The sequence below is a fragment of the Malaclemys terrapin genome, chromosome 24, assembly GCF_027887155.1.
Source record: "Malaclemys terrapin pileata isolate rMalTer1 chromosome 24, rMalTer1.hap1, whole genome shotgun sequence".
NCBI classification, from domain to species: Eukaryota; Metazoa; Chordata; order Testudines; family Emydidae; genus Malaclemys; species Malaclemys terrapin.
The window spans coordinates 9,872,940-9,900,142 of record NC_071528.1 but is presented as its reverse complement, the minus strand read 5'-3'; the positions used below and the strand labels follow the sequence as shown (position 1 = coordinate 9,900,142).

General features: G+C 52.8%; 2 protein-coding genes across 3 annotated transcripts; both read left to right on the top strand.

Moving 5' to 3' along the window:
• Positions 1 to 433: 433 nt before the first annotated feature.
• On the top strand, positions 434 to 14,277 carry LOC128828738 (procathepsin L-like). Of its 2 annotated transcripts, none has more exons than XM_054013658.1 (8): positions 434 to 618; positions 6,948 to 7,080; positions 8,428 to 8,550; positions 9,024 to 9,173; positions 10,055 to 10,279; positions 10,370 to 10,538; positions 11,792 to 11,906; positions 13,847 to 14,277. In XM_054013658.1, exons 2-8 carry the CDS (start codon positions 6,958 to 6,960, stop codon positions 13,944 to 13,946), a joined length of 1,005 nt encoding a protein of 334 aa, XP_053869633.1. In that variant the 5' UTR covers positions 434 to 618; positions 6,948 to 6,957; the 3' UTR covers positions 13,947 to 14,277. The 2 variants fall into 2 exon arrangements, with proteins under 2 accessions (XP_053869633.1, XP_053869634.1); XM_054013659.1 differs by lacking the exon at positions 434 to 618 and adding an exon at positions 5,861 to 6,347.
• A 3,142-nt stretch (positions 14,278 to 17,419) lies between these two features.
• On the top strand, positions 17,420 to 25,089 carry MYDGF (myeloid derived growth factor). Its single transcript, XM_054013666.1, has 6 exons — positions 17,420 to 17,594; positions 19,237 to 19,287; positions 20,751 to 20,812; positions 22,190 to 22,271; positions 23,147 to 23,219; positions 24,183 to 25,089. Exons 1-6 carry the CDS (start codon positions 17,445 to 17,447, stop codon positions 24,260 to 24,262), a joined length of 498 nt encoding a protein of 165 aa, XP_053869641.1. The 5' UTR covers positions 17,420 to 17,444; the 3' UTR covers positions 24,263 to 25,089.
• Positions 25,090 to 27,203: the final 2,114 nt, after the last annotated feature.

Sequence of the window (27,203 nt, the reverse complement as noted above, 5' to 3'; positions counted from 1 at the left end):
AGCTCCCACTGATCACTGTGGGAGTTGGACACGCTTGCAACTCGCCATCAGTCCACATAGGTACTTCACATTTGACATCTTAAGAGTCTGACCCTGCAGTGAAATGTGGGCAGGTGGCCCCCTGGGCAGAGCCCCCTCTGCATGGGTGCTCAGGCCTGCCTGTGCTCATCTCACGGCACAATTGGGGTGGGAAGTTTGAAAAAATCGGCATTAATTTGACCCTCTGTGTAAGGGAGTAATGCATTAATTAAGCCTGAGAGAGATGGAGCCAGAGGTCCTGTTCAGGTGCAGAGTATTCTCACAGCCAGGGCATCTACTCGATCTTTGAAGACTGAACCTAGAAGATCCTCCTACCTGGTGGCTACTCACAAAATCTCCCTCTCCCCCTCCTTATCTTCTCATCTATCTTGGCCTGACGGTGTTGTAATCTTGTTCTAGCTGCTTCAGGAAGTCCTGTGGGGTAAAAGACTGAGCAGCAGGGCTGGGGGAGGGAGATGTGATGGAGGAAGTTGCACACATCTGCAGTTCCCCGAGTGGAGGTACTGGTGGCCCCACATTGCTGTGAGAAAGAGAGAGATTGGAGTTGCTTGTGCTTTCTCCCAGCCTTTGGAGATCCAGGTAAGTAAGTGCCAGTCAACAACAACAGCCTTTGTGTGTTGCCTGGATTGTTCCTCTTCTGTCTTCCTTAATCCTAACAGCTTCCTCACGGCTGAAAGCAGGATGGATTGCAGGACAGACCTGAGCCCTTCGAGCCCCTTATTCCCAGCCTGCTGTGTTCTTTCTTTTCCCTCCTCCTCTTTAGACTATGTGGTAGGTGACCAGCAATGACCCAAGAGCCTAAGGCAGTTGATTGTAGTTGTATTGTGCAGTAAGTGGACTTAATGCTTCTGCAACATCTTTTTTTAAAGTCCTTCTCCTGAAGCATTTACAAATCTCTCCGCTACTGCAATCATCCAAGCTCATCCCTTGAATGTGTAAGACTATTCCATGCCATGGAGAGGGGCTGTTTTTTCTATGTGGGGGATTGAGAGCTTGAAAGACAGTAGCTGGGAAATCAACCTACTCCAATCTGGCACTGCGGACAAATTAGGCAGAGAGTCTCCACCTTATTCCTTTCAGCTGCCCCTTACCTCCTATATTGCTGAAGCCAGTTCAATGCACCTTACTGCATCTGTATCTCAAAGGTAGCTGCTGACATGTTAAATGCATTGCACCTGGACGTGAATGGTATTTGGGGATTCGGTGTGAGTGTTGATAATACTCCATTAGAATGGGACTGACCACCAGAGCTGGTTGGGAAAGGAATTCTTTCCCTGTGAAAAATTGAAAAAACAAATTTGTCCATCTTCTCTTCTCCCCCCCCCCCCCCCCTTCCAGGTTTTCTGCAATGTGGAAAATGTTCTGGTGTTAAGGGCCAGAACATTGTTTTTAAAATGTTTCTTTCCTCCCCCCCCCAGTTTTTGGTTTTGACAAATAACGGGGGGGGGGGGGGGAAGTTAATCAAAAGCCACTTTGTCCCCCCCTCAAAAAAATGTTTTGATGGAAAACGTTCTAGCATTTCCTTTGATCACTGCACAGTGTTATATTGGTGTCAAGTCATGGTGCAACTGTGTGGGTCCCAGGATATTCAAGACCCAGGGTGCGTGAGGTAATGAAAGATCTCGAACAATTACAGCCCCCACCTTGTCTCTAATGTTTAGGGTCAAGGAAGCTATGGATGTCTGAAAGCCCTTAGCCAGTGCTAGGTTAATAAAAGTCCTGTGTGTTCAGGACTAGAAGCTTTGAGCCCTCTGCTTGCTTTTTCACCACTGAGCCGTGTTGAAACAGTATTGCCACATTCTGGAGTGTTGTGTTGCTCTGTGAGGCAGAACCCGCAGCTCTGCATTATTTACAACACTGCAGTGGTTTATAAGGTGGTGGCTAGAAGACAAACAAATTCTAGGGTAAGGGGTGGGTGGTGATGGGGTCCTGCAGCCCTGGTAGGGGAGGATTCTTGTTACACAGCTGGAAAAATGAAATACACCATAAAATAAAGTATGCTAAAATCCACCAGAAAATTCTCCTGCCGGGAGTTCGCTGACAACATCTTTACCAGCTTCTAACCTTCAGCCAGCCCCCTTCACGCGATGGTGCCATCAGCTATGTTTAGTACTCACCGTTTTGTTCTCCATTAACAGTGTAGCACCACAGTGCCTTAAACAGCCCCTCTTTTCCACCCCAGAGCTAGCTGCATTTTAGAGGTGGAAAAGAGGATTCCTTTGCTGTAGCCCTTCAACTATTTCTAGGCTGTTAGGCAAGATGCTATCGTCCAATGCACTTAACATTTGGTAGAAATTCTACCTCTGCTCTAACTTTAAGGCCGATCTGACTTATGTAGCTGCTTGACTGCCACCACTTGGCTTCAGCCACCCCTTGCAGCCTTAACTATGGAACGACCGGCCTTGCTCCACAACAGCAGGGTGAAAACATTTAGTGTGTATCAACTCTACCCTTCATTCATTGTACACCTGCTTGGCCTTGGGGTAAATGATTGCACAGGGGACAGGGAAATGGAGAATCTGGTCCGCTAAGGAGTAGTGCATGCTGTTTCCACCCTCCTACAGCAACGCTTACCTAGAATGAGGGGGTCAAAACAATTCAGCAAGTGTTAGCTTCCTGAAGTGACAGATCTAGGGCATCCCTGACCAGCCCAACCCTGTATGCTCTCTGGGAGGAAATGGGAGAGGAAATCAACTTGTTCCGGTGAAGCTGACACAGGAGTAAGGGGCTCTTTGGGGATGGTCTTCTATCCGCAGTCACAGCTGGATTCTAGCTGTCATGGGCTTCCCAGTGCGAGGCACCGTGCCTCAGTTTCCCCTCTGTAAAATGGGGTTTACTGATATTGCAACAAAGTCTAGAGGCCCCAGTTAGGGAGCAGGCAGGGAGCTGTATGCAGGATGGCTTTGCAGCTCCTTTGGGTGCTTAAGTGCTTGGAGGGAGGAGACTGTCAGATCTACCTCCCCTTAACCCTAGGCATTAGACAAACCTTCCTACAGTCATCCTGAGCTGAGTCCTAGCGGGTAGGGCCCTGAGCTTAGAACTGAAGGCTCCATCCATCACGCACAGCTCTGTGTTCACCCACGCCTTGCTCTAAACCTCAATGCAAAACAACAGCCTTCTCTCGCCTTCCCCCGGTTTCTCTGACCTTATCCATCACACATGCTATTTCTGCCTCCGATCAGGCTGCTCGCAAACGGCTCTACTTATCAGCGCTGCGGGAGGACGTGTGATAGTTTGCAGCAGCCACAGCCCAGGGAGGGAGGGGAAGCGCTCTACTGTGTAAAAATGTTGCAGACACATTTTCTCCCAGCAGTAATTTTCAACCAGGTCTTTGGGCTGGGCTGGACTCTGGCTTTCTGGCCAATAGGAAAACCAGCTTCCTGGAGATGTTTGTGCACAGTTCTTCTAAGCTCTTGCTCATGAGAAGGTTTGGAAAAATTAGATTTTTTTCCCCTCAAATTGGTAAATGTCAGTAGATTTCATCACACCTGCACAAACTGACCAAAAAAAGCCCACTGCTGATAACTGAAACTGACAGGCAACGTAGCTTGATAACTTCTCAGAGTTTGATTTAAGGCTCTTGACTTTTTGTAGAGTTTGACAGGTGATGTTGCCAACGGGTGTTTTAACAGTTTATGAAGCTTTCACTTGTTGAATGTCAGCACCGACTGTTAAAGAAATACTGCCTGACCCCTTCCCCCAATTTCCTGTAACCGTGAAGATAAAAATGGTTTTAAGCGTTTTCCCCCCATCATTTTGCACAACCATGAAAACTTGATTTTAAGCTTTTTTTTAAATCAATTTCTCTGTTGAAATTATAAAAAAAAATACAAATTGAGTTGTACCACTCGCCTTGTGCCGTTTGCCAGTTAGCAGCACCAAGCCTTGAGCTAAATACTTAGGGGACACACCCTGAACCCCCAACCTCTTTGTAACCAACAGAGCTGGAGGCAAAATAAACAAAAAGAACTCTGCAACTAGGGGCCTTGATTTCAAAGGGGCAAAATTTAAAAAACGAAGGGAATTAGGGAAGCAGACTGGACTGAAGAACTCAAGGATGTGAAGGTGGAGGTGGCTCGGAATTACTTTAAATCAAAGCTGCAGAAACTGTCTGAAGCCTGCGTCCCAAGCAAGGGGGAAATATTTGTAGGGAAGAGTTGCAGACCAAGTTGGATGAGCAAGCATCTCAAACAGGTGATTGGAGAACGCCTACAAGGAATGGAAGATGGGAGGGATGAGCAAGGAAAGGTCAGAGAGTGTAGGAATACAGTGAGAACTGCCAAAAGCCAAGCGAAGTTGGACCTTGCAAAAGGAATTAAAGCCAATAGCGAAAGGTTCTATAGCCATATAAATAGAAGGAAAGAAGTGGGCCTACTAACCACTGAGGAGGGAGGAGTTATTTAAGTTAAGCGCCCATGTGGACACAAGAACAAATGAATAGAAACTGGCCACCAACAAGTTTAGGCTTGAAATTAAACAGTTTTTAACCATCAGAGGAGTGAAGTTCTGGAGCAGCCTCCCAAGGGGAGCACTGGGAGCAAAACCCTAACTGACCTCAAGAAAAGTTGATGGAGGGGATGGGATGGTGGGGCAGCGTATGATGGCATGTAGCTGATCTGCGACGGCTAGCAGCAAAGATCTCCAATGGCTGGTGCTGGGACACTAGATGGGGAGAGCTCTGACTTACTCCAGAGAATTCTTTTCCTGGTGTTTGGCTGGTGGGTCTCACCCATGTGCTCAGGGTCTAACTGATCACCATATTTGGGGTCAGGAAGGAACTTTCCCCCAGGTCAGATTGGCAGAGACCCTGGGTTTTTTTTGCCTTACATAAGAACGGCCATACTGGGTCAGACCAAAGGTCCATCTAGCCCAGTATCCTGTCTACCGACCGTGGCCAATGCCAGGTGCCCCAGAGGGAGTGAACCTAACAGGTAATGATCAAGTGATCTCTCTCCTGCCATCCATCCCCACCCTCTGACAAACAGAGGCTAGGGACACCATTCCTTACCCATCCTGGCTAATAGTCATTAATGGACTTAACCTCCATGAATTTATCCAGTTCTCTTTTTTTGCCTTCCTCTGCAGCATGGGGCGCTGGTCACTTGCAGGTTTAAACTAGTGTCAGTGGTGGATTCTCTGTAACTTGAAGTCTTTAAACCATGATCTGAGGACGTCAGTAACTCAGACCGAGGTTGGAGGGTCTATTTCAGGAGTGGGCGGGTGAGGTTCTGTGGCCTGCAATGGGCCAGAGGTCAGAGTAGAGAATCATGATGGTCCCTTCTGACCTCAAAGTCTAGGGGGTCAGTTAGGAAAGAGCAGAGGGGGGGCAGAACCTCCCTATGAGTGGGGAAAGAGGGTCCCCAAGGTTCCTACCTGCTCCCAGCCTGTTCGAGCCCCTCTGGGTCTTAGCCCCTGCTCCCCAGCAGCTGGTCCAACTTCTCCGGGTCCCCCTGTTGCCTCTGCGCCCCTCCCCCCAGCTGTGCCCAAGTTGACAGGGGAGCTGAGCCCCCAGGACATTTCCAGTGCTGGTGTGCTCACCCTCTGCCCCAACTGCTTCCACTGCCCCTGGGCTGCAGCAGCCCCGCCTGGCTGGGAGAGTCCTATTTCCTGTTGATGTCAGACGTTGACACCAGTGGGCTCTCCTGGTGCTGCGCAAATGGGGTTAGCCTGGAGGAGAACTGCCAGACTGGATCAGACCCATGGGCCAGCCGGTCCAGTCTCCCAGCTCTGACCAGGGCCAGCATCAGACATTTCAAGGGAAGGTGCAAAAAAACTCCGCTGGAGGCCGATGTGCAATAATCTGCCCCACCCTGACAATCTCCTCATCCCTAATACAGAGCAGTTTGAGCACTGACGCCTGAGCGTTTCTCTCCCTTCCGCTTCTGTTAGCATTAACTAGAGCCACTGGTTATGCACAGAGAAGGCCAAGCCCTCCTTGAACCTTGCTCAATTCTTGGCTGCAAAACGGTGACGCCCCCCTGGGGCGCGGGGCACACGCCGGCAGCATGTTGCAATAGCCCCGCACTGCTGGCAGGGAGGAAGCCGCAGGCTGAGTCATTTCCAAGCGGCAAAGGTTGGGTGTTTTGTCCTCACGCGGAGATGCTGCTGGCTGACGCATCCGTTAGGTGGAGCAGAGTTACGATATGATCGGTGAGAGCTGGCCGTGCGTTCAGCCCTGAAGAAAGCCAAGGTGCAAATGCAGTCCCTGGCCTGGGGAACCTAGCGTGCTAGCTGACAGTGCGGGCGGCACCCAACGCTGTACAGACACACAGGGCTCGGGCAGCAGAGCCGGAAAGCCAGATCTTCAGGTGGCTGCTGTGTTTAATTTTCTGAACCTCTGTTGAATACAGTGGGAGGAAGGAGGAGGGTGGGCAGTGTGCAACCAGTGACTTTGCAGCTGGTGGGGGGGAGAAAAGGGCCCAGCTGATATCTCTGAGCCTGGATGCATGTATGCAATACAGGGCTCGGCAGGACCAGCTGACAGCCCCAGGCCAGACCTGGAGCTTGGGCTCCGTCCTCGGCCTCCCAGCTGAGACCGAGAACGAAGAAATCACGGGCAATGGCTGATCTTTGAGGTGTAACCAGCTAGAAACTGGACTGAGAGCCACCCACTGATTCTAGTAGCCACTCCGCAGCTGTTCAGGTGATGGCACAGTTCAGATCTGGGCTGGATTGGAGCTGCCAGGGAGAGCGGGGTCTTTGACATGAATTGCCTAGGGCTCTATGGTGGGAGGTTTCCCCATCAAGTTGCCGTCAATGGTGGGGAGGGGACGTCGTAGGCTGAGTTACAATTGGGAACTGAGGACAAGCTGCGCTTCTTGGCTCCTGTCCCCCTCCACGCCCCGGCTCGGTGAGATGCCAAGAGCAGCCAGGATTAAACTCTAACAGGTGCGTTTTAACCCACCCAGCCTGAGAGAGATGCAGCTGCCAGTGCTGGTGGGGTCCCTTGTGGTCCTGCTGGGTGCGTCCGGGGCACGGGACCCTGCCCTGGAGGAAGGCTGGCGAGGATGGAAGACCTTCCACGCTAAGGACTATCCTGAAGTAAGTACTGCGGCCCCAGTGACTCTTCGTGGCTTGGCCACTGTGACCGTCTCGTCGGCTGTCCCCCGGCTCGCTCCATCTCCTTCACTCCCTGGGAGCGGGATTTCCTCGCTCGGCTGCATTTGAACCAAACCGAGTGGCTAGAGCCCGAGCTTCGAGGATTTTTGGGGGTAGGGGAGAGGGAAGTAGCGAGCAAGGCCTTCTTGCAATCCAGCACTTCCAGCCCCAGCTGCCCGAGAGCGAGCAGCACCCACCGGGCCGTGCGAAGCGGCCGGGGCACGGCCAGACTCGACTTCCCGGAGAGCCGTGGTGGCTTGGCTGGGAGGTTGTAGGACCTGGATGTCAGCTGCCCCTGTAGGGGAGCTTTCAGAGTAGCAGCCGTGTTAGTCTGTATCCGCAAAAAGAACAGGAGGACTTGTGGCACCTTAGACACTAACACATTGATTAGAGCATAAGCTTTCGTGGGCTACAGCCCACTTCTTCGGATGCATATAGAGTGGAACGTATATTGAGGAGATATATATACACACATACAGAGAGCATGAACAGGTGGGAGTTGTCTTACCAACTCTGAGAGGCCAATTAAGTAAGAGAAAAAAAACTTTTGAAGTGATAATCAAGCTAGCCCAGTACAGACAGTTTGATAAGAAGGGTGAGAATACTTACAAGGGGAGATAGATTCAGTGTTTGGAATGGCTGTTGCTTCCTTCCTCGCTGGGGTCTGATGGGGGATGGGGTGAGCCCCAATGGCTGTAGGGGTTTGGCTGCTCCTCCACCCTCTGGGAAGCCTCAGGGCTCCCCCAGCTCCTGTGGGGTTTCAGCCACGCGGGGGGTCCAGCCTCTTAGGCTGAATTTTGGCACATCTGCTCCCAGCTGGGAATAGGGAGATTCGGGGGTTAATGGAGCTGGGAAGGAGGGGTAGTCTTAGGGAATGCCCTATTTAGCCAGGCCTGGGAGAGGAGGGGGACATGTGCTCTGCCCCCGTACTTCAGCCCCTGCAAGCAGCTGTGGTGCATGGAGAATCAGGGAGGATTGGGAGCAGGCAGGAAAGCTACCAGCTCTCAAACGTTTGAGGCGAAATGTTTGCTGCTTTCTCTTACCCTCGCTGCTCCGCCCTCCCCAGCCCCGCGGCCTGTGCTCACCGGCTGCACAGAGCCTGCCCAGGCGAGCCGAGCTCCTGGCCGGCTCGCGGGTGCCCGGATTCCCACACGTCGCCCCCCTCAATGGAACTCAGGCCGGGCTGGGGCCAACCACGGCTCCCATCACTGCCTGCCTGCTGGATGTTTGCTTGCAGGGCGGGGGGGCCATGGCCAAGTGTAACCAAGCTGTCGTTCCGTCCCCTGGCAGGAGGCGGAAGCTTTCCGCAGGACGGTCTGGGAGAAGAACCTGCGGCGGATCGAGCGCCACAACCTGGAGGAGTCTCTGGGGAAGCACAGCTACCGGCTGGAAATGAACCACTTCGGGGACCTGGTAACCTGCCCCCCGGCGCGGATCCTGGCATTTGGTTGCGGGGCGAGGCACCCGTAGGACCAAACCCGAAGCCTCCTCCCTGGTTTCTCCCTCTGCCTCATATGACTCCCCACTTCTTGCTGGGCCCGGCAGATCCCAGCTCCCAGCCCACCCGTGACTCCGCTCCCTTCGCCCCATCCACCTCCATACCCACTGCTGCCCCTACTCACGTCAGGGCCCCGCTGTTTTATAACTTTCCCTCCTTCAGCACCTGCCTCTTCATTGGCCTCCTAGCTGCCATTGGTGCAAGAGCCTCCTCCTACGAGCTCCCCAGTCTCTCCGTGGGGCTGTCTCCCCCTCTCTCAACATCATCAGCTGTCTGATCTGTCTGTCTCCTCAGGGGTTGGGGGCCAGGGCTGAGAATGCAGCTCCTCTGTTGGCCAGGAGTTCTCAGTCGCCTGCTCTCCGGATTTAAAACTTTCCTTCCCCTCCAGACGGACGAAGAGTTTAACCAGCTTCTGAACGGTTTCCTAGCCGAGCGGCACGGCGGGAAGGTGCCTCTCTTCCAGGCATCGGCTGCTCGGGAGACTCCCAAGGAGGTGGACTGGCGCGCAAAGGGTTATGTCACCCCCGTGAAAAACCAGGTGGGTGCCGGTGCAGAGAGCTCCCTGCTTGGGGCCTAACCCCGCAGCCAGCCATGGAAACCTCCCAGCCCCGGAGCTCCCTGTCACTGGCCCCCAGAGCCTGGGTCAAGGCAACCCTCAGGCGGGCCTGGCTGCCTGTCTGAACAGCGTCGCTGCCTGTGGTTTCCTGGCTGATGGATGGAGGGGCCCTTGGTTGCCCCTCTGGAATGTGCTCAGCCCGGGGCCTAGAGGACGGCCTGGCAGGTGGCTAACCCGCGTGGAATTGGTCGGCCCTTGGCCTGTCCTGGTTTCCATGAAGCCCCATGGAATCGGCCTTTGCTCCCCTGGGGTCCTGCCTCTGCCTCCCCAAGCGCCTTTGCCTGGAGCTTGAGCCTGATCCAGCCCCTGCCGTGCAGGAGTTGGGTTCACTTCGGCCACGTGCCCCGCCGCACTGGGGCGGGAGCCGGGATCGCTAAAAGCAGGCGGTGGTGGGAATTTCTTCCCCCATCTAACAGCCACCACCAGAGGGAGCAAGCCCCAGAGGCGAGGGTCCCCGTTGCAAATCCCCAACCCTGCCACGGGGCGGAGGGGCAGCCAGAGCACCCCAGCTGCTCTCTGCTGCTCCAGTTCCCCGGCCTCGTGTTGGGGCTTGGACCCCTTTCCCGCCACTTTCCAGCGAGCAAGAGCTTGTAAGGCCCTGACGATTACACAGCCCAGGGAACCTCCCGCTGGGATTCTTGCACCGAGCCCAGCAGCTCCTGGTTGAGCTAAAACGGTGGTTCTCAACCCGCGGCCCAATCAGCACATGGCCCATGGGACGTCCTCCATGGGCATACGGGTAAATAGGTTGAGAACGTCTGAGCTCGAACCTGTCCCCCACCTACCTGCCTTGCTTTCTGCAGGGCCACTGCGGGTCCTGCTGGGCTTTCAGTGCCACGGGAGCCCTGGAGGGCTTGGTCTTCAAGAAGACGGGCAAACTGGTGTCACTGAGTGAGCAGAACCTCATGGACTGCTCGAGGAGGCTGGGGAACAACGGGTGCCATGGGGGCTTCATCACTCGGGCCTTCCAGTACGTGCGGGACAACAAGGGCATCAACTCGGAGCTCAACTACCCCTACTTGGAGAGGGTAACGTAGGCGAGCGTGGCCTCCTGGGGCGGGCGGCTGCTTCTCCAGGGAACAGTGCCCGAGCTCCCGTTCCATCTCCTTTCTCTGCAGGACGAATTCAGCTGCCATTACAACCCCCAGGACAACGCTGCCAACTGCACCTCTCTCATGCAGATCCAGCCAGGCAACGAGACCGCTCTGGAGCAGGCAGTGGCCACTGTCGGCCCGGTCTCCACTGCTGTGGATGCCAGCACCTTCCACTTCCACTTCTACAAGTCAGGTACCAAACGTCCCAGAGAGTCTATGGCCAGAAGGGATCACTGGGATAATCTAACCCAGTGGTTTTCAACCTTTTCTCATTTGCGGACCCTATACCTTTTGAATGGAGGGGCGGACCCCTTTGGAAATCGGAGGCATTGTCGGCAGACTCCCAGGAGTCCACCGGCCACAGGTTGGAAGCTACTGATCTAGTTTGATGTCTTGCATAATGCAGGCCGTAGGACTTGCCTGAATTAATTGCTAGAGCACAGAAGTGCAGACTTTACAATGTGCGGGGGGGTATTTGCCCCACCTTGGCTCTGCCCCAAGCCCTGCCCTCACTCCGCCTCCTCTCCCAAGGCCCCACCCCCACCCTGCTTCTTCCTGCCCCATCCTTGCTCCTCCCTCCTCCCCCCCAGAGCCTCCTGCACGCTGTGAAACAGTGGATTGCGGCGGGCAGGAGGCGCTGCGGGGAGGGGGAGGTTCTGATAGGGGGGCTGCCGGTGGGTGCTTAGCACCCACCATTTTTCCCCCGTAGGTGCTCCAGCCCCAGAGCACCCACAGAGTCAGCACCTCTGCTTCAACAGATCTTTTAGGAAACCTTGATTTAAAAATTGCCCCGGAGGGAGAATCCACTGTGAGTTCCAATGGTTAATTACCCTCGCTGTGAAAAGTCTGCCCCTTATTTCCAGTCTGAATTTGTTTAGCTTCAACTTCCAGCCATTCGATCACGTTACGCCTTTGTCTGCTAGACTAAAGAGCCCAGTCTCAAATATTTATTCCCCCTGGAGGTACTTAGAGACTGGTAAGTCACCCCTTAGCCTTCACTTGAAGCTAAATAGAATTGAGCTCCTTGCTTGAGTCAATCACTATGGGGCGTGTTTTCTGAGCGACGTAGTTATACCAACCTAACCCCCGGGTCTAGTCAGCACTACCGCGACAGGAGGCCTTCTCCCGTCAACAGAACTACTGCTTCTCAGGGAGGTGGAGTACCAACCCCGAGGGGAGAAACTCTCCCATTGACATAGGGAAAATCTTCGCTAAGCGCTACAGCTGGAGACAAGCCCAGATTCTTTGATCGTCACGATGGCTCTGCTCTGAGCCCTCTCCAATTTATCAACGTCCTTCTGTGCAGACCAGAACAGGACACGGGATTCCTGCACTTTGGCTCGGGGCTTTTTCACTGAGCTGTCCGGGCTCCCTATGCCCTGGGAGAGTTTTTCCTTCCGATCCGCTGGGACCTCCCTCATCTCACTCCGGCTTTGCTCTCCCCAGGAGTCTTCACCGACAGCCAGTGCAGCCAAACAGTGAACCACGCGATGCTGGCCGTGGGCTACGGCACGTCCCAGGAGAACGGGAAGAGCACCCCCTATTGGCTCCTAAAGAACAGGTGAGGGGGAGTAGCCAGGCGAGAGACTCTCCCCGAGACACCCTTGGCACACTCACCTCTGTCACCTTCTGGCGGCATCCAAAGCTGCTTCCAACCCATGCCCTCTGTGAAAATGCACCCCCCCACTTCCTCCCCAGCCCCCAACTGTATGTGTACACTCATCAAGGGGGTTCCAAAGAGGATGGAGTTCGGCTGTTCTCAGTGGTGGCAGATGACACAACAAGGAGTAATGGTGTCAAGTTGCAGTGGGGGAGGTCTAGGTTGGATATTAGGAAACACTATTTCACTAGGAGGGTGGTGAAGCACTGGAATGGGTTCCCTAGGGAGGTGGTGGAATCTCCTTCCTTAGAGATTTTTAAGACCCGGCTTGACAAAGCCCTGGCTGGGATGATTTAGTTGGGGATTGGTCCTGCTTTGAGCAGGGGGTTGGACTAGATGACCTCCTGAGATCCCTTCCAACCCTGAGATTCTATGATTCTATGATCAAAACACGCTCCGCCTCCAAGATGTGCATCCTCCCCTCAGATTGCATGTGCACACACACATGTAAACTCCCCCCCTTACCCCTCCTGCAGGACACACTGGGCCAACTCAATCCCTGCCCACCAGCATGCAGGTGCCCACGTGTGAACTCACAACCCTTCACCCTGCTCCCCGACCGCACGCATTCCCAAGGCCTCAGGATGGTCACTCGTGCAAACTTGCACCCCCCCCACCCCGGAGATCTGTCCCGCTCTGGGCCCGGTCTTTGGATTTCTGCCGTCTTAAAATGAAAGAGCTAAGCAGCTGTCAGGAGCCAGGCGTACGTGGACTGAGCGCTGGGCAACCCTCCCCCACCTTACAGTGCCTCAGTGCCACGTGGCTCCTTTCCCTACCCTCTCCCTGGTGGCTCCTGAAACGAGAAGGCCAAACTTGCTAGTTGACGGAGGGGTATTCTGGAGAAACGGCTGAGCTGAGGCTGCCAGATTTATTCCATTTGTGATCGACGGCAGAAGGGACGTGCCAATGCACGGCGTCCCGCTGCAGAGAACAAGCGTTCGGTGCCTTCACTGGATGGTCTGGAGAACTTGAGATCAGCCAGTGGACAGCTGGTTAGGCAGATGCTCAAAGGATCCTTGAAGCTGGCCTCTAGCACGGTGGTTTTGAAACTCTTTTTCTGGGGACCCAGTTGAAGAAAATTGTTGATGCCCGTGACCCAAAGGAGCTGGGGATGAGGGGTTTGGGGTGTGGGAGGGGCTTGGGGCTGGGGCAGAGGGTTTGGCTGCGGGGGGGGGCTGGGAATGAGGGGTTCAGAGTGTGGGAGGGGGCTCTGGGCTGGGGGTGCAGGCTCTGGGGTGGGGCCAGGGATGAGGGGTTTGGGGTGCAGGAGGGGGCTCTGGTTTTGGGGGGGATCAGGGCTGGGGGTTGGGGTGCATGAGGGGGTCTGGGCTCTGGGTGCAGGCTCTGGGGTGGGGCCGGGGATGAGGGGCTTGGGGTACAGGAAGGGGCTCTGGGTTTAGGGTGGAGCTTAGGGCAGGGGATTGGGGCGTGGGGTTGGGGCACGGGCTTACCTCGGGCGGCTCCCGGGCAGCGGCACAGCGGGGGTGCAAAGACAGACTTTTCAGTCAATGGGAGTGCGGAGCCGGTGCTCGGGGCGGGGGCAGCGCGTGCAGCTCCATTGCCCCCCAACCTAGGAGCCGGACCTGCTGCTGGCCGCTTCCGGGGCGCAGCGTGGTGTCAGAACAGGTAGGGACTAGCCGCCTTAGCTGGGAGCACTGCAGATGGGACTTTTAACGGCCCGGTCAGCGGTGCTGACCAGAGCCCCCGCGACCCAGTACCCGCAGTTTGAAAACCACTGGTCTAGCATATTGGGACAACTTTTCTTTCTCATTATAATGTTCAAACGCCCTTCAGTTCGCACAGAGATTCTCTCATGCTCTCTTCACTTTATCTTCCCGCAGCTGGTCTGAGCTATGGGGCGAAAAAGGTTACATCCGGCTGGCGAAAGGAGCCAACAATCACTGTGGTGTGGCCAATCAAGCCAGCTATCCCGTCTTGTAGCCGGTGCTGGGTTTTCCTCCTGCCCTGGGCCTGCATGGCAGAAGGCCTCGCATACTGTGTGGGGTTTTTTTTCTTCCCACAGTCTAAATGACTTGATCGTCTTCAGCATGGAGATTCTTTTTGCTCCTGGCAGTGATTTCTGGGCTGTTTCTTAGCTGCGATTTACATGGGTTTAGAAGCGATTAAAAGTTGTGCAGCAAATTGCTCTTGCAAGCCTGGGTAAGTCCTGTTCTGGCCACGCCGCAGCATCGCTGAACGAGGCTTAGTGTTCTGTCCAACGTATTCATAAAATAAAGAATGTTTTCCTCTCAGTGTGAAAACCAGTCTCCTTGTGGGTTTGAAAGATGATTAAAGATGCTTCTCCGTAGGAGCTTTCTATACACCTTACAAGTTCCCTTAGCTGTTAGATCCCATTTTCCTCTTTAAGCTAAAGCCCAAAAGCCCGTGGAGACCGTGCCAAACCGGCTGCCAACAAAACCACGAAGATGATGATGGGAAGGTGTAGAAGTGCCTGTAACCTGAGTCTGTATTGTTAAAGCACTGCCTCTGTGCAGGCATGATCTAAGACCGCAGAGCTTACTGTCCTGAAGATACATATTTACAACCAAACAGGAACAACAAGGCAAGAAGCCATATAAAGAGGTCCTGTTACATTTGCTCCCCAGGCCCTCTTTATTCGGATATGATGATGCCAGGGAGAAAGAAAGTGATTAGAACCCCATCAAATTCTCTATATCATTTTATTTTTGGGGGGAATTTTGTGTGGTTTCATTTTCTCCAGCCAGAGGAGGGTCAGATGCTGGTTCCAGTGGAGTAGGAAGCCGGGGTGGGGGGAGTTTGCAATGCAAACCCACCCCATACTCTTTGGCCCTATGTGCCAGCTTGCAACGCTACTCACTCAAATTTGGCCCAGCCATCTCCCACCATCATGACAGAGGGGCAGCTGGGCCAAACCCAAGTGCTGCTGCTACCCCGTGCACTAGGTCCCCAGGCTCAACCTCACAGGCGGTAGCTGCCACTGCAGGGGAGTTTTTGTTTTATTTTACACCTTGTTTTTCATTTTCTTTGGTATTTGCAAAACAAAAAACCCACGGGGCTGTTAAAATGACCATTACCCAACAACGTTTGAGTAAAGCAAAAGGGGAGTACTGCCCAATGCTTAGAACTGGGAAGCAAGAGAACAGAGCACTATTCTCAACTCTGACACACCTTGGGGCCCATTTCTGTGCCTCGGTTTCCCCATCCCCAGCAGGTGGGTGAGAATACCACCCAAATGCCCTGCCGTGGAGTTTGTAAAGCCCTTTGAGGCCCGCTGGAGAAAGGGGATAGCAGCTTCATCTATTGTTGCAGTGAGGTCTCCTGTGCTTGGATCCCCTTCCCATCAATCCCGCCCTTCAAGGCTGTATTCCTTGCTTGTTACCGAGGCAGCAGGTGGCTGTGGGCGAGGGGTAAAGCTCTCCGCTGAAAGCTAGAGTCTGGGAGGGTGGCCCCTGGTGCTTCATGCCTGCGACTGTTCAAATCTGTCAATGTACCAGCCCAAAAGAGTGACCCGCAGGTCACCCCTGGACCTCAGGCAGCGAACATCTGCCCATGCCAACGGCAGACATCCACCTGTCTCTTCGCCAGGCTTCCAAGAGCTCTGCAAACCGAGCAGCCTCAGCATGTGTGAAGGGCGGGGGGAGTCCAGAATTCTGCTCAATGAGCCTTGTTACTGCTGTCGCTGTTCTGGCCTATTCTCGGGACGCTGCGCCGAAGCTGCCCTGTGCCTTGGAAGCCTGGTTTGACAATTCGCTTTGCAGCATACAACACTCAGCCCAGCTGGTGTCCTTCATGCTAAGCCTCCCGAGATTTATGAGAGAATTAGCAGCTCCTTCAGCTTTATTTGCCCCTCGCTCTGTGAAATCGCAAGCTGTACTTATGGTATAAATCAAGCATTTCACAGCCAGCTTCAGGAACAGTTAGATTGATTTCTGCGCTTACAGGCAGCAGTGCTGGCTCTCCGCAGCACCTCTGTCAAAGAGCAGCCAGTCCCTCATTTTTAGCAGGGGGCCTGGGCTGGTTAAGGTCATTGCATGAGCATATGAGCCAGACCCAATGGACACTGACCTGAAAGAGATGGAGGGAAGAGGAGATTTTTTATTTCATGGTTTGGGGGTGGGGTGGGGGGGGCTAATTTAGTGCTGGCCTATTTGACAGCCCTGGAGAATGAAATCCTCTCCTTATCAAATAGGGGCAGTGAGCAGCAGTGCAAACTTCTCCCATGGTGTGCGGCCAGCATACTCACCTGTAGGGGGTGAAAAGGAGCCATTCAATCCAGTAAAAAGAACAAGGAGTCCTTGTGGCACTTTAGAGACGTAACAAATTTATTTGGGCATATGCTTTGGTGGGCTAAAACCCACTTCATCAGATGCATGCAGTGGAAAATACAGTAGGAAGATAGATAGATAGATAGATACAGAGAACACACATGTATCTGATGAAGTGGGCTGTAGCTCACGAAAGCTTGTGCCCAAATACATTTGTTAGTCTCTAAAGTGCCACAAGGACTCCTCGTTCCTTTTGGTGATACAGACTAACACGGCTACCGCTCTGAAATTCAAGCCAGTGTTGTTGTAGCCGTGTTGGTCCCAGGATATTAGCAAGACAAGGTGCGGGAGGTAACATCTTTCATTGGACGTCTGTTTCTCCAGAAGATATTATCTCACCCATTCAATCCTCGACTACCCTGCAGGACCCTTGCCATGGAGGGCACCATAGCAACGGCTCTGCACATGCCATTCCTATGGTAGCGTTCCTAGAGCAAGGTCACCATTGATCACCCAATGCCGCTGTTCGATTGCTCTGTGAACCCGCTCCTGGCAGCACCAGTCGAGACAGCCGTCACCCTGGCAGAAGGAAAATGCCGTCCCTGCTGTGCAAACGGTGCCACAGCTCTACAGTGGCACAAACATCTGCTAAGAGAAGCTGCCCCAGCGTCACTGCCGCATGCCTGGCGAACGTCATCCCCACGCCACACCACGAGCCCTGCACGGTGCCGCTATGTGGACGGCATCCCCACGGTGCTGCTCCTTCCAACATGCTGCTCCAAGAAGCCGTTGCTGCCGCAGAACCGCACCAACACGTCCCCGTGCAAAGCCACCCATCTGCCCCACTCTGCAAACAGTCAGCTGGGCCTCCATTGTGCAAACACCACCACCCTTGTGCAAGCGCCCTCGTGCACACAATGGGCCGTCGCCCTCGTGCAAGCGAAGCGCCCTCGTGCATGCACTATCCCCCACACCACCCTAGCTCATGGCAAGGTGGGGGCCCACTCTACCTCCTTGCTGCCCTCAGGGCTCTAGGGAGTAGAATGGGAATGTCCCCAAAGGGTTAATCTACCAGCCTGGTACCTCTGCCCACATCCAAGATGGCCGCCTGGGGATGCTCCTCACGTGATCCGGCTCGGCCTCGTTCTGAATTGACCCCTCCGGCTCGCCGTAGGGAGGCATCTCTTCCAAGATGGCGGCGCCCAGTGGAGTAGGCGCCTGGCGGCTCTGGGCTGGGCTAGTCCCCGTTCTCCTCCTGTTCGCCACGGCCGAAGAGGGGCCCAGCACGGCCGAGTTCGACGTGCGGCCCGGCGGGATGGTCCATTCCTTCTCCCGGAGCCTGGTGAGGGGGGGGAGGTGTATGGGCACGACGCCCTGATTGGCTGAGCCGCACGTCGCTCAAACGTCCCGCCACTTTGATTGGCTGAGAGCCAGGGCGGGTTGGAGGATGACGCGGAACTGGGAAACGGGGTGGGTCTCAATGTGGCCGGGTCCGGGCCGCTTCCGGCCAAGTGGCTCCCGGCGGGGGCAGGCTGAGGGGGTTGGGCGGGGCAGTCCTGAGCCGGGGGGCGGGGCATCGGGCCTGTAGCCCCTCCCCCTTGCTTCAGTCTGGAGCCCCTCCCCGAGTTGCTGTAGAGGGGGGTCACTCCATGGGCCCCTCCCCCGTGTTTTTTTGGGGGTGTTCATGTGTAACCCCCTTTCAGTAGGAAGAGGTAGTCCCCCTGCCCCCCCAGTACACACCCATCGCCTGCCAAAGGCCTGTCCTGTGGGCCCCCCAGGTTCTCAGGACAGAGGCATCCAATGAGTCCCTCCGCACCCCTGCGTGTCTGTGACTAGACCCCTGCCACCCCCCAATGACCCCTACCCACAAGTGTCCCCTCCGAGCCCTGCAGAGACTGGCCCCCAGCCTGCAGGACTCCCACTGCAGCAGCGTCGCCAAGCTGAACTGGATGCTGTATGGGGGAAGGACCACACCAATCAAGTGCAGCCTCAAGGCTAAGGGTTGCCAGGTGTTTGGTTTTCGACTCTGTTAAAAGTCCGGTTGGCGGCGCAGCAGACACCCGGGGCTAAGGCAGGCTTCCTACATGTCCTGGCTCTGCGCCGCTCCCGGAAGCGGTCGCCAGGTCCCTGCGTCCCCTAGGTACTGGGGTGGTCTGGGAGACTCTACACGCTGCCCTTGTCCCCAGGGCCAGCTCCGCAGCTCCCACTGGCTGGGAACCGTGACCAATGGGAGCAGCGGGGGGGTGGCACCTGCAGGCACAAAGGCAGAGCTGCCTGGAGTGGCCACCCATGTGTCTAGAGACCACAGGAACCTGGTGGCTGCTTCCCCGGAGCGATGATAAATGCTGCCGGGAACCCACACCCTCCTGCACCCCAAACCCCTCATCCCCAATTCCACCCTAGAGCCCACACCCCCGGTTGGAGCCCTCACACCCTCCTGCACCCCTACCCCAGCCCGGAGCCCCCTTTTGCACCCCAAACCCCTCATCTCTGGCTCCATCCCAGAGTCTGCACCCCCAGCCAGAGCCCTCACCTCCTCCCATACTCCAACCCCCCACCCCACCCTGGTGAAAGTGAGTGAGGGTGGGGAAGAGCGAGCAACAGAGGGAGGGGGGATGGAGCGAGCGGGTGGCAAGGAAGGTTTGTTCGGTTTTGTGTGATTAGAAAGTTGGCAACCCAATTCAAGGCAGCTTGCAGCAAGGCCCCTGCTTGGGTACTAACCCAACTAAACTTGATCCCGTGCATAGAGGAAACAAGATATTATAGCCACGTTCTGGGGGAAGTGTGAATACTTCACCATTTTCTCATGCTTGGAGAGAAAATTTAAGGGCTTTTGGCAAATCAGAACCTAAATTCCCCCTAGCTTCTCCAAGTTGCATATGTTCTGTACAATGCCAAGCAAATTGCTTATGCTCAACTAATAGCTAGTACCATAGCATATCTTGTTTTAGAAAAACTACTGACTTTTCTCTGCTGTTTTCAAGGGGGAGTACACCTGCACATTCACATACGCGTCTCAGGGAGGGACCAATGAGGTGAGTTATTTGAACACTTCACTTAAGAAACACAGGTGCAGAGGCTTCAAGGAAGTAGAATAAGAAACCTCTCAAGAGGTCTGTCTGTAGAATGACTGTAGCTAATTACTTTGTTCACCATTTTTCTGGGGCTCTGGAGAACATTAGTGTATTTAGATTCCTAGATCTTGCAGTGTAAGAATAAGGAACAATTGCATCCCTCTTTATAAGATAATTTCTATATCCAGAAAGACCTCTGTTTCTATCACAGCAACCCAAAGGGTTTAAACATCTTGAGCAGCCCCCCTGCAAAAATAATTATTGACTTAAATTAATAAATCTTGCGTCTTTTCCACTGCCTTCTGATTGTTGCGCCTTTAGGATTCGTGTATTCAAGCTTTTCTCCACAACCACCAGGGCTAGAAATTTGGCTTTTTTTTAAAAAGGCCAAGAGTCTTTTGTAATCCCCTGACTCAAGGAGCTGGGGCTTTAAAAGATCAAACAAACATCATGAGAGTTGGAAACACTGCATGTCTGCAAAAGAATCACCTGTGTCAGCCTCACCTGTGGATGAAGTCTTTGTGTGCTACAATAAGGCTGTGTTTAGCAAGTCCTGGATATCAGTAATGTTTATATAGCTTTGTAGTTAGTTTTGCTTTTGAGGGCATGGGGCAGAAACTCTCTCTAGAAGAGTGTGGTATTTTCCAACCCCTTACTGGTGCTGGGGAAATCTATGTGCAAACAACCAACAGGCTTTCTGTTCTTAAAGAGGCTTGAAGACTTTATCATTACTTGTATTGCAATAGTACGTAGGAGGCCCAGACGTGGATCACGGCCCCATTGCTGTACAAACAGAACAAAATGACTTTAAATTCTTGTGGCAGTTTCCTCTGGAGAAGGGTCAGCCCCTGTAGCATGAATGGGGTTATGGCTTTTCTAGGGTGGGGCAGGGGGCCGCTGCTGCTCCACTCTTTCATTGGTACTGATAAGAAGCGGAGCTAAAGGAAAGGGTTCCCCTGTATTCCACCCGCTAGAAGTGAAGCTATTAAAAAGAGCCACGGGTAATTAAGTGGCAAACGGTGTTTAATTGTGTATGTGCGGTTTTAACAAATCACCCTTTGTCAATGCAAAATTTGTCAATTTTTTTACTTTCATAACTGATGCAGCAAGCCCAGAGGTGTTGGGGCTCTGAACGACCAAGCCCAGAGGTGCCGGGGCTCAAGCAAGCCCTGGCACAAATTAAGCACTGCCCTTCGTTTGAGAATCATGTTCTGCCCTTCCCAAGCTTTCCCTCCTCATGCAATAAAGCCACAATATGAAGAATGTGACATTAAGTTTCCAGTCTTGGTCTTTCTCATGAGATCCCTCCCCGGGAGTGTCAGTTGTTGCGGGGGAGGCTTGTGATGTGTGTAGCTAGCACCATTGCTTTGGGCATGACTGTAAATGCTACCGAGATTTACTGTTCAGACCTTTTCTCTCCACAGCAATGGCAGATGAGCATTGGAGTCAGTGAAGACAACAAACTCTTCTCCTGTTCAGTGTGGAGGTGTGTGGAATCCTTTTAAAATTATGCCTTGTTCTCTGTACCTGGTCCCTTGAATCCCCTCTGCTCTCAGTATTCAGTTCTCCAGAGAGCCTCTCTGTTTGGTAGACTCTTTCCCACTTTGCACTCTCCTGCAGAGGTCTGAGGCTTTTGGGTCATTTGGTAACATGTTTGGTTCTGGTAGGGGTCCGTTTTAACTCTTTTCTTTTCTTCGTTCGGTGGCTTGTCCCTCCTCATGCTGCAGCTGGGATCTTCTGCACTGAGGCCTGGTCTCCATTAAAAAGCCAGGTTGACCCAGCTACAGCGCTCAGGGGGGTGAAAAATCGACACCCCATCGTGACCTAGCTATGCTGACCTAACCCCCAGTGCAGACAGCGCTAGGCCGCTGGAAGAATTCTTTCGACCTAGGTACCACCTCTCAGAGAAGTGCCCAGTAGGAGAACCCCTCCAATCAGCATAGGTAGGGCCTACACTGAAGCGTTCAAGTGTAGACAAGCCCTCAGACTTAGTTGGCAGCCAGGATTCAGGGTGGAGATAAACCATCGCACATTTTCATGCTAGGTGGTATTTCCCCTTTCCCTAACTTGGAGTCCCGGGTAACAGATGAGCCTAGCTGGATTCAGGCTAAACCCTTGTGCACATTATTAGGGGGCTTTTGCCCCCAAAGGAATCTTCAGGCTTCCGGCAGCCTCCTTAGCCTGGAGGCAGTTTGTAAACCCTGCCGTCCCCCAGCCTTTCCTCACTAGGTGGAAGTACAGGAGAAAGAATATCTCCATACCGCACCTATCTCCTAGAGCTGGAAGGGACCCAGAAAGGTCATTGAGTCCAGCCCTCACAACCCTGGTACATTCCTGAAGGAACAGTACACCCTGTGATCACTACCTATCCTATCTCCTAGAGCTGGAAGGGAAAGGTCGAGTCCAGCCCCCTGCCTTTCATTAGCAGGACCAAGTACTGATTTTGCCCCAGATCCCTAAGTGGCCCCCTCAAGGATTGAACTCACAACCCTGGGTTTAGCAGGCCAATGCTCAAACCACTGAGCTATTCCTACGCATGTGCTCACTGCACCTCTGTCCTTTCTTGTGCTGGGCCAGTTCACAACAGGGACATCCAGCCCCCAGCAGAGACCTGCTTCCTTTCAGAGCATTTCTTCCCACCCCTGTTGGCCAGTAAGAGAGATACACGTCACCTCCTCCCTCAGCTGAGTGCGATGTCTGTAATGCTTCCACCCCTGCTAGCTGGGCAAGCCATGGGACGAAATTCAGTTCCCTATTTCCCTGAGTGGCAGTGATGTTCTAATCGCCGGGCCGGCAGCGCGCTCCTGTTCTGTGCCTTCTGGATAACCTTTTCAAAGTCAAAGATTTTGCTCTTCCTTTTCAGGCCCCAAGGAAAGTCTTATCTCTTCTTTACCCAGTTTAAAGCTGAAGTGAAAGGAGCAAAGATAGAGTATGGCATGGCTTATGTAAGTCCCAGCTGCTTACTTTGAATGGGCATATGGGAGACGGGCTGTACATCAGAACGATCAGACAGCTGTACTATAAAATGTGTGCAATGAAATCATTGCTCTGTTGTGCACTGAATTATAGCGTGGTTCTGGCCAGAAACGTGGCTAAAAAGGGACCTTTGTGCAGCATACAGTACCTGCCCCCTGAAAGTTTTTTGACCGGTTGCTGGCTTTATGGACACCAGTTGCTACTCTTGTCAGTAGTTCCGAAGCAATGCTGCTATGGGATGCATGGGGAGGGGAGCTGTGGCCCAATCCATCCAGTCATTCATTGTGCAGTGTGTAAAGCCTCTGTTGGACCCGTTAAAAGATACAAAAGGTTTCTAGAGAACCACAGAAATGAGAGAGAAAAGACTTTTTAGTTCTGTGGTTCACAGCTTCTTCTATACTGGAACCCCATGTTCCAACAGAAACAAAATTTTCCCCTCCTCCCCCGTTTTATGTAGCCGTTAAAAAAGGAAGGGAGCTTATAACCCCATGGAACCTCTTTATGACCCCCATGGTCCAGTCCATTCCTCAAACCGTACTCCTGGCCAGTGCAGAATTGTCCCCCTGCATGCTATTCTGCGACGCTTTGCCCTATCCGGTTCTAAACGTCTCAAATGATGAGCCTTCCCAGCACCTCCCCAGGGAAATAAAGTTAAGAGGAACTAGGATAAATTCCCAGAGATTGGCCTCTAAATTTCCTTTGCTGATTTAATCCCTTGACCCCAGTTGTTACAAGCTACAGGAGCCAAAGCGATCTTTGGCAGTAGAGCCAGATGATTATTTTGTTTAACATGGAAGCTCTCTGGATTAGCTCACAGGGTAAAGATTCTTCTTTCCCATTTCAGTCCCAAGCTGCGACGGGTGGACAGAGCGACGTCCCCTTAAAGGCGGAGGAATTTGAAATCACCGAAACCACAGGTATGTAGCTATCGAAAGAGCAGAGGGTGACTCGTGAGGGAGATGAGGTCACTTATCCAACATGAGAGAGAGAAAGAGAGAGATCTCTGTATATCCTGGGGAAATGGGCATTTAGACTAGATTCAAATGTGCAACAGAAGTATGGAAAAACTACATACACTACCCAGGTGGATGGTTGTGGTATATTTTGATCCATGTCTGGAGCTTGGCAGTCTAATAGGGGATGGATAGAAAGGCACCTGTGCCCTGGATGATTCCGAATCACAGGTGGTGTATTAATGGTAACCGTGGATTGTGAGCTCGTTGGGGTAGGAACTGACTTTTTGGTGCTTGGCTGTACGGCACCTAACAAAATGGGGCCCTGAACCCTTCCTGGATCCCATAGGTGTTACCACAATATGTATGTGCAGGGGGGACAATGACTTTATTAATAAGCCTCTAAGGTGGGAGGTTCTCCGGACAAAAATTTTGGTGGCCTCAGAGTGTGGTCAACAACCCTTCCTGGTGGCCGCGCTCACACTTTTTCCTAAAACACTTAATTAGTTTTAGGTAAAACAAATAATTACAATGATTTGGATTACAATCTATTTATTGCTAGCTAGTAAGTCTGTTGTGAAAAGTGATATTAACAAGCATACAAGTATCGCTTTTCACAGCAGACTTACTCAGCCCTGTCAAGCCTGGGGACAAATTAAGCCCTGGATGGAGGGGTTGAGGCAGCGGGGGGCCAGGGGCAATGGCAGTGGGTCGGGGGAGCCCAAAGCCCTGGGACCAGAGCTTGCCCCCCCTCTGCCCCGCCACGGTGGCTGCATTTGAGAAACGCTGCAAATACACTCCACATGTAGGTGATCAGTGCAGTTCAGTTTTTGATTTGCCCTCTCGATCTCTTGGAAGGAACCGGCGGTTCTAATAGTTGATGCTTCATCGTCCATTTATTCCCTGTTGTGTTTTCTCTCATTCTAGTGGCTCACAAAGAAGGGAAGTTCCGTTCCGAACTGTCCAAACTAGTGATTGTAGCGAAAACGCCCCATGACGAGTTGTGATCCGGGGACCTAGGGAAGGGGCTTGTCTCTCGGCTGGAGAAGCGTGGCGGATAAAGGGGACTTTTTCTTAATTGCTGGTTGTCTAGGGTGTTCTTTCCTGTTTCCCACATAGAAGTATATTGGGGTCCGCTCTGAACTGGACTCGGCGGTGTTAAGACAGATACCCTCTGTCTTGTGTCAGAGTAACCAGGTGCCTGAGATGCTGGAAGCCTTTGCAGCTGGAGACTTCCTCTGAGATTCTTGATCTGTAGCCAGCCATTCTGTTGCCTGCTTTCTGCTTCAGTGATCAGCTGAATAGGGTAAAGCTCTCCTCTAGCTGTGTCTCCTTATCTTCCTGGCTAAGCAGAGCAATGCGGAAAGATAAGGAGCAGGATTTTAACAAGGTTTGCTAAAGGAAAGTAGTTAACTCTCTAGTCTCTGGAGAGGGAATAGGGTTTCTGCCCAGAAGCGTGACAGGAAGAACCTATTAAATGGGTAGTAGGAGGGGGCACGGAACCGGCCAAACCCATTCACTGTCCTATCTGGTAAATAGTCACCGCCGAGCAGCATTTGGTGAGCTGAGGAGGAAACTCTGCCCTATTGCCCAGATCAGAATTTGGCACCTTGGCATAAGAAAAGCAGAACTGTGGGGTCCACACAGGCCTTGTTTATTCTGATACCACACAGAAATCCATCCAATGAGGCATCCATTATTCAATACAGTTCCGGGACTATTTTCGTATATACTGAAGTGATTTTCTTATTTAGTCTAATAACTGTGAAGGAATCCAGAATTCCCTTCATCTGTATATAAAAAAATAAAATAAAGCAAAGCATCTTGTCTCCAAGTTCGCTTAGACTGGTCACTGTGGCTGTTCCAGCTTCTTACCATCTCTATGATTGGGAGCCCGGAATGTGGAATAGCTTTTGCTCTTCAGTTTGACATCCAATCAGCAGACACCTGCAAATCCTCAGACTGGGTCTCCTTGGTTGGGAGGTTGACATGTCATAAGACAAAGGCCACTTCAGGGAGATAACCCATGGCCTATGCTTGAGGAACCTAGAAGTTAAGGATGCAAAGGATCTGTTGCAACATTGAATCCATCCTCCTGCCAGAAGCTGTATCAGACATTTCATCATCTAGTGTAGTCCCCAGCCATGGTGCAAAGACAACACTAAATCTATGAGTTTGTCCCATTCTCCCAGTAGCTGTTGCTGGGTCACTTGTGTGTTGGACAGTAGTTAGGGACTGGTTAACCTACACTCTGTAGAGTCCACGTGTTTTTCGGAAGTCTGTTGTGCCTTGTACTGAGATTTTTAGAAGCCTACTGGATTTCCGGAGATGCTGAGAACTCGTAGCTCTCATAAAGACAGAAAGAGGAAGATTTTTGGGGAGGTCGAGTGAGGGGAAAAAGGGAAGTTCCAGGCAAGACCCATCTCTGAGGGACCCTCCTTGTACAGTTGCTATATAGACACGTTCCTGGTGAGTTCTGAGGTATGCTACATCATGCACTGTCGTACCAGTGACTCACGATTGAGGACTCTTGCCGAGTCCAGAGAACTTTTCCCCACAGAGATGTTCCACATAATCTCAAATGGTGCTGAGAATAGAGCAGTAAAGCATTTTTCTGTCAGCGTTCCAGCCCTTTGCTGCCGCATCAATCAGACCGGTTCCGCTTCGGTTTCTCTCGGCACATCTGCCAAGACGCCAGCTGGCTATCGACAGGCTGTTCCAGGCCTGGGCTTCTCGTCAGCACAGATTGACAGGCGCAGGATGGTAAAGTAATAGAGATTAAACCTCCGCTTGCAAACTTTTACAGCTGCGAGCCCCAGAGGCGAAGAGTTGCTGTACACACCATGCCGCTGGGCTTTCTTATAGTCATGCACCTGTAGCCACTCCTTTCCCCTGCATCCCCAGCTGCCTTGCACAATTAAATTAGCTGCGATAGTTCAGAATAAGCCAAATTAAACACAAGAGGCTGGGGCTTTGCAATTTTAAAAGCCTGAAATGTATCAGTGCCTCGAACCAGCAGCAGAAAAGGTGTTTATTCCGATACCACGCTGCTCTAAATCTACAGGGGTAGCATTAGCGAGCTGCTGCGCTGGAGACATCCCTCGGAATAGGAGGCCCAAGGAAGTCACCGAGATAAGGCAAGGCTGCCTTTGTGAAACAGTTGCTCTGCTTAAAGGACTATTTTCCAAGCACAATGCAGAGATCAGAGAGCTGAAGACAGGCCCTGGAGGGTGGCATCCGGTTCAGACCGCGGTCTCGTTCACACCCTGCCTTTCAGTTCATTCTTAAGAGTGAGAAGCCAAAGAGCGGCTTTATCCGGGGCATGGCCCCGGCCCTCTGGTAACGCGGCTGCAGAACGCAGCACTTGGGTTTGTGTGCCGAAGGGGAACCAACACCCCCGGCTCAAGTGTTCTCATTCGCCTTTGAAGCCCGGCCCCTGGTTGAATGGTGGCAGTAAAGCCGTCAAACTTTATTTAAAAGAAGGGTGGCTGGATGGCTCAAATGGCTGGCCAATGGGATTATGGAATCACCTAATCGATGGTGGTGCAATGGCCTATGCCCAACAAACTGGTCTCGGGGCTAATTCCCACTAAATAGGTGGTGACCATAATTGACCCCTCCTGGCACCAAGTTAGCAGGGGGTGAAGACCTAACTACCTTCTCACCCTCTAGAAATGGCCCCTCCCGATCAGGGTTGAGGTGGGGAGGAGGGAAGCTTGCCCAGCCATTGCCCACCTTGTACCTGCTCTGTGGACAAAAGTGGATGGTTAAGGGCTGGAGCACCATCGTCCTTAACTGGAAACAGTGTGGCTTAGTGAACAGAGCACTTGCCTGCAACTCAGGAGAACTGGGTTCTGTTCCCAGCTCAGTTGGTGACCTTGGACAATTCACCTCCCAGTTCTGTGCCTTGGTTTCCCTATCCATAAAATGGAGACAATGCTACTGATG

What these genes read in the sequence shown, in the direction of transcription:
- LOC128828738 (XM_054013658.1), top strand. Translation starts at nt 6,958, where the DNA reads ATGCAGCTGCCAGTGCTGGTGGGGTCCCTTGTGGTCCTGCTGGGTGCG. An exon ending in TGAACCACTTCGGGGACCTG is followed by an intron (nt 8,551 to 9,023) that starts GTAACCTGCCCC and finishes CTTCCCCTCCAG; the next exon opens with ACGGACGAAGAGTTTAACCA. An exon ending in ACTACCCCTACTTGGAGAGG is followed by an intron (nt 10,280 to 10,369) that starts GTAACGTAGGCG and finishes CTTTCTCTGCAG; the next exon opens with GACGAATTCAGCTGCCATTA.
- MYDGF (XM_054013666.1), top strand. Translation starts at nt 17,445, where the DNA reads ATGGCGGCGCCCAGTGGAGTAGGCGCCTGGCGGCTCTGGGCTGGGCTA. An exon ending in TAGAGTATGGCATGGCTTAT is followed by an intron (nt 22,272 to 23,146) that starts GTAAGTCCCAGC and finishes TTCCCATTTCAG; the next exon opens with TCCCAAGCTGCGACGGGTGG. An exon ending in TGAAATCACCGAAACCACAG is followed by an intron (nt 23,220 to 24,182) that starts GTATGTAGCTAT and finishes CTCTCATTCTAG; the next exon opens with TGGCTCACAAAGAAGGGAAG.